This window comes from Calypte anna, chromosome 19, assembly GCF_003957555.1.
Source record: "Calypte anna isolate BGI_N300 chromosome 19, bCalAnn1_v1.p, whole genome shotgun sequence".
Lineage (NCBI taxonomy): Eukaryota > Metazoa > Chordata > Aves > Apodiformes > Trochilidae > Calypte > Calypte anna.
This window is the reverse complement of record NC_044264.1, coordinates 5,184,653-5,197,704: the sequence shown is the minus strand read 5'-3', so window position 1 is coordinate 5,197,704 and position 13,052 is coordinate 5,184,653. Positions and strand designations below refer to the sequence as shown.

Below are 13,052 nucleotides of genomic sequence, written 5' to 3'. Positions count from 1 at the left end.
CACCAACACTGTATCACTTTCAGAATCTAGAAAGGAAGACTTGATCTTTCCTTGAGCTTTTCTAGCTTCTCAACTGGGTAACTGTTTCTGCTTATTAAAGAAAGCTGTAACAGCACAAACCCACTTCACTTCTCCAACTTCATTTAGATCCAGCAGAAACCCCCCCCAGTGGTTCCTCTTCTCTATATGCATTCCACCAAGCATTATTATTCTTTATCAGGCTCTGAAAATTAAACCATGGTCTGGACACCCCCAGACCAAGCTGCATCACCTGTGCTTGGTGATGAGTTCCTAAGAATCAATTGAATTGATTCTAATCAATTCAATCAATTCCACATTGCAGACTAACTCCCAGCCCAGCTGTCTTCACCCCCTCCAGCTTTAATATTCCCAAACATGGTTTTTTCTCCATTCTTTCCTTTTACAAGCTCATTCCCTAAGAGGCAATTTCACTCTCCAAAGAAAGTCCACCAGGAAAAAGCAAGGGCAGCCTTCCAACACCCCAAAAGTTGATAAAGGGAAACAGGCAGAACAGCAGAAAACCAGCCCAGCATGCAGCAAAGGTGTCAGATGCCAGGAATAACCTTCTGCAGAGAAGGGCCAGGGGAAAAAAAAATCCATTGAAGGCTTTTAACCAGCAAGCCCAGGGCAGATATCACCCAGAGCACCCCACTCCAGGCTGCCAGCCCAGAGGCTCCGTGAGGAGCAACGAGGGGGACAGGCAGGGCCCCCCACTCCATGGCAGGGATCCCAGGGTGACAGGGGTGACAAGGGACCTTCCAACCAACGAGGAGATCACTCACACCAGGCCCCCCCAGTAACAGGGGGCTCTGATCAACACAGTCCCCCTACATACCAGTGCGTCCTGTCACACCAAATCCCCTCCACACCCAAGGGACCCTCATCCCAGTCCTCCCAGTAATGGGGAGCCCATTCAGCCCAGCCCCCCACCTAACAGTGTCCATTCACCCCCAGCCCCCCCACCACGGAACACAGACCCTCCCTTCTCCATCACAGGGGACACAGGGTCCCAGCACGGATCCCTCAGCCACAGGGGACCCCCAGGGCATCCACATCAAACTAAGGGGACCCTCCCGGGCACCCTCATCAACCACAGGGGACCCCCCCTCATCAGCCACAGGGGACCCATGGGGCACCCGTATCAACCACATGGTACCCCCAGCTCACCCGCATCAACCTAAGGGCACCCCCCGCGCACCCGCATCAGCCACAGGGGACCCCCCAGGGTAACCGCATCAGCCACAGGGGACCCCCAAGGCACCCTCATCAACCACAGGGGACCCCCCAAGGCACCCTCATCAGCCACAGGGGACCCCCCAAGGCACCCTCATCAGCCACACGGTACCCCCAGGTCACCCGCATCAACCTAAGGGTATCCCCCCGCACCCGCATCAGCCACAAGGGCACCCCCGCGCATCCGCATCAGCCACAGGGGACCCCCAGGCCCGCCCTCCCAGAACCACCGATAGCTCCCGACTCTCCCTCAGCCACAGGAGACCATCCCCGAGTCCATCTCCCCCAGAACCCACCCCAATTCCCGGAACACCCGCACCCACCGCCCAGCCCGGTCCCGGTCCGGCCCGTGGGACGCTGGCCCCGCAGCCCGGGGAGGCCGGCACGTAGGGCGGATCGCACCACTCGGGCAAGTGGAAGGGGGAGGAGGTGACACGCCACGCTCCGCCCCCGCCGGTCGCCAATGGGGTGGCAATGGAGATCCCCCCTCTGCGGGGCAGCGGTTGGTACGGCCCGGGGCGCCGGGGAATGGGGGTGTTAAAGGGACAGGGGACAGCGGTGGGCGGGTGCCGGGGGTCAAGGGGGCTGAAGGAGAGGTGCCGGGGTTCAAAGGGGGCTGAAGGAGAGGTGCCGGGGGCCAAAGGGGGGCTGAAGGAGAGGTGCCGGGGGTTAGGGTGGGCTGGGGGTTAGGGTGAGAATGTGAGGGCAAGGGCTCGGGGTGAGGGGGCACGGTGGGGGTGTAAGCAGGGGAGGCGAAGTGGGGGTCAGGGTTGAGGCTAGCGTGGGGTCCGAGTTGGTTTGGGGTCAGGGTTAGGGCTTGGGGTCGGGTCTGGGGTCAATACTGGGGTGGGGGTTTGGGGTCAGGTCACAGCCACCCTCCAGGGAAGGAGGGGATGCAAAGGCTCCCCATTTAACCTCAAACCAGAGGCTGGGGCTTGCGGGATTGGAGGTCTCTCTCATAACGCCAGGGAGTTGGCACAGGCAGCTCTGGAAACATCCCCAGTGACCCCAGCAGAGCTTTTGTGATGTGAACCCCCAAACCTCAGCTCCCATAGGCACAAAGGGACTGGTGCTTCTCTATCCTTTTTCCATGAGGCTGGATCAGGCCAAAACCAGGAATACATTTGCCTTGAACCCCACCGACACCCCACCCCCCCCGTGGCCAGGTCACTTCAGGGCTTGTTCCCCTCCTTCAGTGCTGGCACACCCGAGGTCACAGTCCTGTTGCTGGGCAGACGCTGGATTCAAAGTCAATAAAACTCCCAGGAAAAGTGCAAAGTCCCCAGCTGGGGCCAGAAGGCACCTGAAGGGCTTGGAAGGGTTCAGGGAGGGGGCATCAACCCGGAAAGCACCACCTCTTGGGTCACCCCCTTTTAATCATGACAGTGGAGCAGAGGGCTCAGGGTGTGGGGGGCTGCCACCCACATTGGGTCTGGGATTGACCCAGTGGAATGTCCCTGAGTGACTCCAGTCTGTGACTGTCCCCTGCAGGGTGAATGGACACGAGTTAACAACCACAGCAGGCGGGATGCCAAATCCCTGAGGTGACGGTGATCTGGGGTCACCCCTGGCTCATCAGGTGCCCGGAGTAGGGACAGGCATCATGTCACAGCCTGTCCCATTCTCTTCCTAGTGGGGAAAGGGACTGGACTCCTGTCACACCCAGCCCAAACACCTCCCTGACTCTCCCACCCCAGGCTGGGGTTGAAATTCTGGCTGTGGAGTCTCCATGGTGCGGGCAACAAACCCAGGACTCAGCAGGACACTGATGGCAGCTTCCCTGTGTACCCACAGCTCCTTTCTTTTGCACCATGGTGGGTGCAAGAAGAGCAGAGGGGATGGAGCTGGGCTTTCCCAGAGCATCCTTCCCAGTGTAGGACCACTGCCCTGAGTGCAGGGGAATGCCTGGATCAGCTTCCAGGACTCTTGTCACTCTCCAGTGACCCTCTGAGGACATGGGGGCTCTGCAGAGTCACTGTTCACCCCACCTCCAGGGCAGATGCAGTCCTGACCTCCCAAGAAGTGGCAGCTTCGCCATGAATACACCAGAGGCACAAAATAACAAACCTTAAGGGAAAAGCCATCCCAGGTCCCAGCCTGAGCTGGGGATTTATTGATTTTCTTTTTTTCCCCAACTTGCTTTAGGAACTGTAATTCTTTGTCTCCCCTCGAAGGAAATGACCTGGTATTGCAACATGCGATCAGTAACGTTTCTCTGAGCTTAAACAAATGCCGAACGAGCTGATGATGTCCACCTTCTTGTCCCACCAATTTAATGCCTCCTTTCAGCTTTCAATCACATTTGCAAATGTCTCATCCCGACCCCTTCCATGTGTTCCAGTAATTTTCTTTCCTTGGGTGAGGACTTCTGGGTTTGCCACCAACCCTACAGACCGGAGACTTGGATTCCACCGCTGGAGAAGCAGAATCCTTGCCCCATCGGGATGCTGGCAGGGATAGGAGCCTGAGGGCCCCCTGAGGCAGGGCCGACTCAGGAGGGGGCTCCACGGCTCTCCCCTAACCCGATGGATGTGGATTCTGAAGGACTCTGATGGAAAAGGAGGCAGGGAAGCAGCAGCCAAACAAGGAGCAGGAGCAACAGGGGCCAGGCTGCCTGTCTGCCTGACTTTTTCTAGAGCATGGGCAGGAAATGGAGGGAACATTGACCTCTCTGTGTTCCATCCCTCTGGGATCCCTCAGCACCCCACAGACACTCCTTTAGCTCCTCATACTGGTACCAAAAATCCTCCTGGTCTGCTCAAACCGCGGCAGTGTGCCTGGGGCTGGAGGCCGAGTCTGTGAGGGGGAGGACTGCCTAGGAGGGCAGTTGGGTGTCGGGGTGTCCTTGCAGGATCCCGGCCTCTTCTTCCTCAGCCCAAGTGCCAGGAGTCGGGGCGCTGGGCAAGGTCTCTGCACAGGGAGGGATCCTGCTCACGCCAGGGGCCTCCAGGCCCAGGATGCCACTGCCCCAGCCGAGCATCGCAACACAGGAGTTCTCCTGGCACACCCCTGTCCCCGTGACACGGACACGGGGGAACCCTGACACGGCACCACAATGAGGTGTCTGAGTCACAATCACCCCCGCCTGTGGAAATACCCCCGGGGCAACCGCCCCCTGCTCAGTTCCCTGTGTTCCACAGGTGCCGGAGGGTCTGGACACTCTTCGTAGGAGTGGAGCTCCAATGGAACTGCGATCAGGGCGCTGCTTGGTGCCCGCTGAGCAGACAAGAGGCTCTCGGGAGCAGCCTCCCCAGCGCCCACAGAACTGTCAGGCCCGGCAGCCGCAAGGTGAGCACAGAGCGTTCCTTGGGCAGCTGCTGGAGGGGATCCTGCCCGGCTGGGCAAGCACAGGCCCCGTGCCATAGGAGGGTGCTCCAGGCTCTGCCCCATCCCGCCCCCACTGATCCCCCCCAGCACAGTGCTGGGGGTGACGGTGCCGCTGTCCCCAGCAGTGTGCAGGCTGTGCCGGCGGGCAGACTGTGACCCCGCCATCGTTGGGCAGTTGTGCAGTGCAGAGGGGCTCTGTGTCCATGAGAACTGCCTGGTGAGTCCCCCGGGCTCCCACACACCCCGCTCTCCAGCCCCACACTGCCGGCAGCCCCTGCCACGCTCCCTCTTTGTTCTCTCTGGCAGTACCACAGCAGCGGCCTCCTCCAGCGAGGGGCTGATGAAGAGGGCTTCTATGGCTTCCTCTTCCCTGACATCAGGGAGCAGCTGAGGGCTGTTGCAAACAAGGTGAGGCCAGGAGGCGGGTGCCCACACCGTGACCTCGTTCCTCCATGCAGGCTCATTGCTGCGGGAATGGGGGATTTGGAGTGGGCAGGCGGCCTCATCCCATGTCCTGGTGTCACTGAACAGACGGCCACCAAGACATGGCAGAGCCGTGCTGGGTGAACCGAGCTCCCTGTGTCATGTGGCACTGACACTGTCCCTTTCTGTGCTGTCCCCAGAGGTGCTGCATCTGCCAGCAGCCAGGTGCCTCGGTCATTTGCCATCGACAGATGAGGCGGCCATCTGTCACCGGCCGGAGCAGGAGCCGCCGTTGTTCCCGAGCCTTCCACCTGCCCTGCGGGAGTGAGAGGGGCTGCATCTCCCAATACTTTGGGGAGTACAAGTGAGTGCAGAGCCACCCCATGGGGCAGGGGCTGGGGTAGAGGAGGTTGGGGCTCAACACTGTCCCCTGCATCCTTCAGGTCCTTCTGCTGGAAGCACCAGCCTGTGCAACAGCTGCGGGGGGTGCAGCAGCACCGGAGCCCCTGCTACGTCTGCTTCGAGGAGGTATCGGAGCAGCCGTGCTATGGCACCCTGGTGTGTCCCGCCTGCGCCAGCGCCTGGTTCCATCGTGCCTGCATCCGGGTAAGCGGCATCACCCCCAGCCCTGCTATGATCTCCACTCTCTGCACCCCATCAGCAGGCTCGGGGGCAAGGGGATGGGACCCCCCACCGCTGCCGGGGGTGCTGATGTCCACTCTGTCCCAGCAAATGGCGCTGGCCGCGGGGCTCCACCACTTACGGTGCCCCATCTGCAGGAATGAGACGGAATTCCGGGCAGAGATGTTGCGGCTGGGGATAAAAATTCCTGACAGGTCAGTGTGCTCCCCTCTGCCTCCTTCCCTTCCCGTTGAGGGTCCCCTCCTGCCTCCCTGGGGCTGAATGCTCCCCAACTCCTGCAGGGATGCTGCCTGGGAGCTGGATGATGAGGAGATGGCAAACCTCACGTAACAGCAGCCAGGCTGTTCCAGGCACATGGAGGAGAACTGGTGAGTGCTGGTGGCCCCATCCCTGCAGCCCCAGCGAGGAGACAGAGCCTTGGTCTCCTCCTTTGGGTAGGGATGGTTCCCTGGGGTGCCCAGCCCAGCACAGTGCAGGGTCCATGCTGGCAGCTCGTCCCCAGCTGCCAGGAGAGGGGGAGAAGGGTGGAGGGGGGTCAGCACAGCACTGGTGGCAGCAGCCCACATCTCAGGGGCTGTTGGTGGCAGTGGGTCCTCTTGTTCCCCCAGGCCCTGAAGAAGTGTGCTGTGCAGCTCCTGCAGCTCCTGGGGGAACCACCAGCTCTGCACAGCCCTGAGGGCGGATGCTGACTCCTGGCAGTGCAGTCACTGCAGCAACATGAGTGCTGGTGACAGAGTGCAGCTAGGGAGACAGGGTCCCCAGGGCCATGTGGCCACCACAGCCATGCTGGGACCTGAAGACCTCTGGAGGGAGGGGATTGTGTCCCACACACAGCTCCATCTGTGGACACTCCCAGTGGCTGATGCCCACCTCCTCTGCTGCAGCCATTTGAGGTGATGGAGCTGAGGTGGCAATGCTGCAGGATGCCACAGTTGTCTTTTATGATTTCAACCTCTTTTGGGTCACAGCTACATCACACCTCAAAATAAAACAGAAGGCTGAGAGCTGCAGTATAGATAAGATGTGTCCTGATTGCTGTAGCCTTGTGAAACCCTAGATTCTAGCTTTAGCTGGGAGCCTGATATTACCATTCTAGTGGCAGTGTGGAAAAAGGCAGCAGCTACATAACATAATAAAAACCTCCAAAGAATGAGAATAGCACAGTGGTGATACAGTGCCCACCCCCTGCAATATATAAAAAGATTAAAAAAATAAATTATAAGTGTCGGGATAACCGGAGCCACGGGAGACAAGCCTCATGCTATCATGGTCAGCAGGCCTCAACTTTATTGAACATTCGGTGCATATTTATACAGATCAGCTCGCACATGTTGCAAAAGCTAAGCTCCTCATTGGTTCTTAGCTACTGACGTAAGTGTAGCTGGGCAGCCTTGCGGTTTCTGGAACATTCTTCTTGGGGGCTGTCCTGGTTTGGGCCAGGATAAAGGTGGTTTTCTGTTTCTGTACTTTTGCTTTTAGCTAAGTCCCTTGTAAGTAGTTGCATTTGCTGAAATTAACAGCAAGTTTCTCATGCAGTGTGTGTGCTTTTAGGATTGATAACACTTGATGTTTATAGTTACTGCTAGAGACTGGTATGCAGGGCCAAGGACACTGCTTTCCTCAGCTCTGAGGAAAATATTTTACCGTCCAGGAGGACACAGAGGCCCCACCTGAACCCTCCTTTAGGGAGGAACGGACAAGATAGATGCCAGAATTGACCAAACAGAGTATTCCATCCCATATACGTCACACTCACTATAAATTTGAGGCATCACGTGGGCCGAGCCAGATCTTTTCCTGCTTCCCTTCCTTCACCCGGCATCCTGGAAGGATCCTGTCTGTTCATCTGCCTGTGGTCCTGATCCGTGCCAGCCCATATCTGTGTGTTCCTGCCTCCAGTTCCCGACTGCTGCCGACTCCAGGAGTCCAGCCTGGACTTTCCCAGGGCTGCCCTGCAGCCTCGGTGGTGACGTGAGAGTTATTGGGGGAAAGGAGGGAGGAATGTGGTTTCCATTTTCCTGTATATTTGTATATATTTAGTAATTTTACCTATTTATCACTACTGTTTCATTAAAGTTGTGTAGTTTAGTTTCCAACCCATAAGTCTCTCTTCCTTATTCTCTCTCCTTTCTCTATCAAGGAGAGAGAGAGATTAATAGAGAGCGTCTGTTATTCGGTTTAATTGCCGGGCCAGTGTTAAACCGTGACAGGGGCTAACTTCTCCTTACTGCTAACCACAGCACACTGTTACTGTATAACAGTAGGTGGCAAGGACACCTTGTCCTTGTCGCCTATACGCTGACCAGCTGCACACTGTCATGTCCTTTGTCTAGCAACCATTCGTGTGTAAAACTCTCAACATATAAGGGAAATGATAAGCAAACTTTAATCACAGCAGCCTGTGCCAGGGAGCAGGGGATTGGCCTACACTGAGGCTACCAGCCCGTTCCACTCATCAGCCCAGAAACAGTAAAAACACCAGCAGCACACTGCTGCATTAGCATCACACAATGGCCCTGCCACAGTATGAGAGTCCTGCTGCTTTCTGAAAGGTCAGTGCAGCTGGGCACTGAAAATCCAGCTGAGACAGGACCTGCTGTGGCTGCTGCATATCCTGATGCTTCCCAGGGCTGTGGATCTCTTGGGCAGATATGCTGCGGGGAAAGAACTTGCCCAGCTGGCAGCAGTGTCCAGATGATGTTCCAGGCATGTAAGACTCTCCCAAAGCACCTCTGGTGCTTGGTTGGGGGAAGAAGGGAGGCTGTGTCCTGCAGCATGGCCATGCTGAGACCCCTCATGTCCCAGAGCTGTGGTGGAACCCCTGGCTCTGGGCATTAGGGTGCTGCATCTGGTGAGCAGGAGCTGGAGAGCAGTGGCAGCTTTGGGTGGGGTAGGTGCCTGGTGCAGGTTTAATCCTGGAAGAAACCAGAAGTGTGGTTAATCAGCATTGTCTCATTAGCACTCAAAGCACCCAGAGGGTATATTTCCTCTTGACCAATGCTCAGAAAGGTCACTGCAATCCATCAGAGAGACTTGCTGCAAGAGAAGCTCTTATTATAAGCAGCTTTTGAGTAAAAAGAGGTTCATGTGCCTCCCAGGACAGATGTTCCCATTCCAAACCCACACCAATTTCACACCCACTGAACACCCACAGTTCTCAGCCCCAAGTCTCTTTGTGCAGGGAACACACAAGCCAAATGGCAATGTGCTTTAAAATGCCAACGAGCTTTAAAATGCATCCTGCCTGCCTTCCACTGAGCAACATCTGCTCAGTTATTAAACAGAAGAAATCACAGCTGCCAAGCATCATCCTCTATAGAGAAACCATAAAGGTGTTAGAGCCCAGGTAGAGAGCAGAAAGGGAAGAAGAGTTACAAATAAAATTAAGTATTTGGAAGCAAGTTCTAGAAACAGCTTTTGCCAGCAGAAGGTATGACTCATCCCACTGAAATGTATGGAGAGAGGGAATCTGCTCCAAAGCCAAAGCCTCTGGGATTCCAGGAGCCCATGCACAGTACTGTGTGCTGAGAGTCAAGACAATATTCATGAAGATCACGACTGACAGATTTTCATCAAAATCAGTGAGTGGCTCATGCTGGGGCTTTGATATTTTTATTTCTTTAATGTGGGCATTGGGTTTTTGTAGAGAGACATTGTCAACCAGGTGCCTTGAGTTGCCAAAGAGTGGGTGTGAGTCCACCTGTGCCTGATTAGGACAGGCCCTTATTGGGCATGAGCAAGGCCAGGGGGCCAATAAAGGTGGGACACACACTCACAGAGCAGAGCTCACCTCACCCTGGTGCGAGGCATGGAGAGGCCAGCAGCTCGTCGAGCCTCTGGAGCAAGAAAGGCTCTTCCTGCTACACTTCTACCCTGGAAGCGCTGTGTGGTGGCTGGAGTCCTGGAAGAGACCAGCAGCTCGTCGAGCTTCAGGAGCAAGAATGGCTCCTCCTGCTACAGGTTTTGTTTGGGTTTTTTTATGGTATTTGGTTTTTTATATTTATTTTAGAAATATGATGTCAAAGCCTGGACCTCCTGGAAATATCTCCTCTCTTAGTGGCATGTTGATGCCTGAAGTCTTATGAAACTTTAAAATAAAGACCCAAACCATCAAGAGCTCTTACTTGGGAATAAGAATCAAAGCAATAAAAAATTAGCCCCAGAACCACACAGAGAATTTTGTCTAAGGCACAGAGCCATGCAAATTTAGCTGCAGAAATGGAAAGATCCTGGAAACACCTTCCCACACCCTGCTTTATAGTCAAATATTTATGTAAATACCTTTGAGCCAGAACAGTCTATTTATGTCATCACACCTAAAGAGAGCAGGTTTGAACAGGGAGCTGAGACACCGTGCAGCAGTTATTAGCAGAAGCATCAAAATGATGCAGAACAGAGGCTTAGCATTCAGCAAGACAGCCCTCACCCCAAAAGCAACCCCTCCACAGAAGGGAGAGGGTAAAACCACAAATGCTGCTGGATCTGCTTGGCCTCCCCTGCAACCACTCAGAGATTAAAGTGCCCTTCTGGACTTGGGGTATGCTGCAGCTGCAGGAAAAGGGTTTGTTTTATGGTTTCCCCATGGGTGAGGGCAGAGGCAAACACCTGGGAAAGCTTCCACTTCAAAGAACACTTTATAGTGAGAAACAGCTTATCCAGTATGTAGAATTTACCCCTTAAGAGAAAACCATCCTGCCTCTTTGAAACAGAAACGACACCTCAGACCAGAGGAAAACCTGACCTAAATTTCCAAGCTTTTCAGAACAGAAGTGAGTTTGCAATATGCACAAACTTAAAACCACTCCTGAGTGTCAGCCATGACCCCACAGTTTCTTTTTGGTAAAGCAATTTTGTGTTGACACTGGAAACAGGCACTGAAAGGTCTACACTGAACATGGCAAAATGCATCTTTAATTTATGCTCTGCTCCAACACAGATCTGGACACAACTCACTTGACAGCATTCCTGTGAGGTAAGGTGGGGCAAGGAAAGATAAAGATCAGTTCCCAGGGAGCACCACAGCCGGGAACAAAAGCCAGAAGTCCCAATGTTCAGGCAGAACCACACAGCTTCCATGGCAGCTGAGCTGAAATGGCTTCCTGTGTCTTGTCTACACACTGCCCTCACAGAAAATGAGGTCTTTCACCTCAATTTAGCTTTCACTCACTCAACCTGGGGTTAATTTGTGATATTAGTTAGTACTGTCCCCAGGGGCCAGATGCCCCCTAGCACCCAGGATATGAACCTGACCAAGCAGAGTGCAGCTTCTGCAGGTGATTTAATGCCTCCAGATTTCCCTGTATCACAAGATCTCTCACAGGTACTCCTGTACTTACTTGCTGCCCTCAGAGGCTCCTCTCTCCTCTCTCTGGGATGTATTTCAGCCCTGGTCTTCTCTTCAGCAGACTGAAAGGGAACACATTGTCCAGTTTAGAGCCTCCAGAATATCCAAACAGCAACAGTAGCCCAGAGCATCTGAAGCCAGCAGAGGACAGCAGGCAAAACACACTTGTTCCTAAAGCAGCCACACACAGTTCCCCTCTGGCCAGAAACCTCTTTCCCTAGAGAATTCTCCCAGTTCTACCCTCACAGACCCATCTGCTCAGCTCCACATTCTCTGCCTGCACTAAAGCCACAGGGGAAGTGCCAGGCACAAAACAACAGAGCTGGGTGGGATGAGGCAAAGCCAGAGAGGGTTTCAAGCAGAGCAAGAGCCCAAAAAACCCCATGAAGCTTCTGCACCAACCCCAGCACATCCTCCCCCTCCTGAACACTGATCCCACAGGCTTCCCCAGCCAGGAACCCACTCAGGTCCTCCAGGAGAGAAGAGTGGGGGATAAACCATGGTAGCACAGCATGGACCATGGCACCAGCATCACTGGAACCCCAAAGCACAGAGTTCTCTTCACACAGGAGTGGGCCCTACCCACAGCACCATCAATAATCAGACTCTGGGCTTGCTTTGCCACCTCAAACTTCAGATGTTCATTCCCTTGGTCATTTTCCCATTTTTTTGCCAATTTCAGCTCCAAAATTCCAAAATCCGGACCTGGATCCCAAATACAAAGAGTAACCACTGAAAACTCCTGCTGGCCCTCACCCTCCCATGGAACCCTACCCACAGCACCACCAACGATCAGGCTCTGGGCTTGCTTCAGCACCTAAAAACCTCAAACACTCATCCCCTCATCCACTTTCCCATTCTGGCCAATTTCAGCTCCAAAGCTCCAGATGTCCAGACCTGGCTCCCAAACACAAGGAATGAGCACTGAAAACTCCCACTGGATTTCACCTTCCCATGGAACCCTACCCAAAGCACCACCAACAATCAGGCTCCAAGCTTGCTTTACCACCTCAAATGTTCATCCCCTCCATCACTCTCCCATTTTTTGCCAATTTTGTCTCCAAAATTCCAAACATCTGGACCTGGCTCCCAGACTTTGGTTCCCAGCGTGGCAAAAGCTACTGGCAGGAATCTTTTGGCATCTTCCACCTTGGACACCCTTGAGCCCCAATGGTCTTGAGGAAGAGGAGGGTGGGGAGGGCAGCACTCACAGTGCCAAGGTTCTTCTCAAAGCTGTCAGCAAAAATTCCAGATTTTGCTGGAATGCTGACAGCACCACAGCCCTGGATCTGGACCTCCCAGACAAAGATGGAGGTGACCAACCTTTGAACTGAGCAGGCCAGCAGGTTAGAAAGGCATTAATTTATTAATTAATTAATTTTAAACCACTGCCATGCTTGAGGAGAGAGCGAGCGATCCCACAGGATTTGATTAACAGCTTTGATTTCTCTCCTGGTGTAGAAGAGAAGGAATTTGAGGCCTTTAAAACCTGGTGTAAATAACCAGAGTTCAGCCAAGCACTATTCTGGGTGCAGCAGACAGATGGATTGAATCCTCCTGCTTTCCTGGGAAGCTGCCTGGAAAACAGCAGCCGTATCCGTGGTACTCTTCAGTCTAGTTAAAAGAGAAGGCAAGAGGCACAAAAAATGAATGTTAAGAGTCATGGATTTTACTCAAAAGAATTTCTTGAAGTGCTGGAAGTCTGATTTTTCTCACCAAAAGAATGCCTGGAGGTTCTCAGACCTCAGAGGGCTCCCAGGTCCTCTGCTGAGCCACTCTTTGGGATTTTCCTTGGGGAGGACTGAGGATGAACTCTCCACCTCCCTCCCATCCACCTGGGTTGAAAACTTCGGGAATGTGGGAACTAAACATGGCTCAGGGAATGTCACAGGGACTGAAGGAAGCAAATTCCTCAGGCTCCTGAGCAGTGTCCTGAGCCAGAGGGGAAGGCTCAGGAGGGGACAGAGGGAGCTGAGATGGCCGCCCAGCAGCCTCAGTACCCAGAAAATGATCCAGAGGAGATGAACCCAAGGGATTCAGGGAAGCGAAAGCTGCGGGAGGG

At 54.3% G+C, this 13,052-nt stretch overlaps 3 protein-coding genes across 5 annotated transcripts in view; 1 reads left to right on the top strand and 2 right to left on the bottom strand.

Annotated features, from left to right (window-relative positions):
- The window catches only part of LOC103529631 (NADPH--cytochrome P450 reductase), a 29,439-nt gene extending 27,764 nt beyond the window's left edge, over nt 1-1,675 (bottom strand). Inside the window, exon 1 of one of the 3 annotated variants that reach the window (XM_030462211.1) lies at nt 1,578-1,675. The gene's annotated coding sequence lies outside the window, so the exon portion shown is untranslated. Of the gene's footprint in view, nt 1-1,550 lie in introns of all 3 variants that reach the window. The other 2 variants (XM_030462209.1, XM_030462210.1) reach the window with 2 other exon arrangements.
- Nucleotides 1,676-4,356: 2,681 nt separating this feature from the next.
- Nucleotides 4,357-6,358, top strand: LOC103537525 (PHD finger protein 7). The gene is made up of 8 exons (XM_030462478.1): nt 4,357-4,542; nt 4,704-4,798; nt 4,888-4,989; nt 5,205-5,368; nt 5,448-5,610; nt 5,734-5,840; nt 5,928-6,014; nt 6,255-6,358. Exons 1-7 carry the CDS (start codon nt 4,437-4,439, stop codon nt 5,974-5,976), a joined length of 786 nt encoding a protein of 261 aa, XP_030318338.1. The 5' UTR covers nt 4,357-4,436; the 3' UTR covers nt 5,977-6,014; nt 6,255-6,358.
- Nucleotides 6,359-8,043: 1,685 nt separating this feature from the next.
- RHBDD2 (rhomboid domain containing 2) lies at nt 8,044-11,754 on the bottom strand. Its single transcript, XM_030462678.1, is given in 10 exon segments — nt 8,044-8,311; nt 8,314-8,380; nt 8,383-8,455; nt 8,457-8,561; nt 10,983-11,011; nt 11,013-11,083; nt 11,086-11,121; nt 11,430-11,498; nt 11,501-11,568; nt 11,747-11,754. Coding segments are annotated over 10 exon segments (756 nt in total). The 3' UTR covers nt 8,044-8,081.
- Between the last annotated feature and the right edge of the window lie 1,298 nt (nt 11,755-13,052).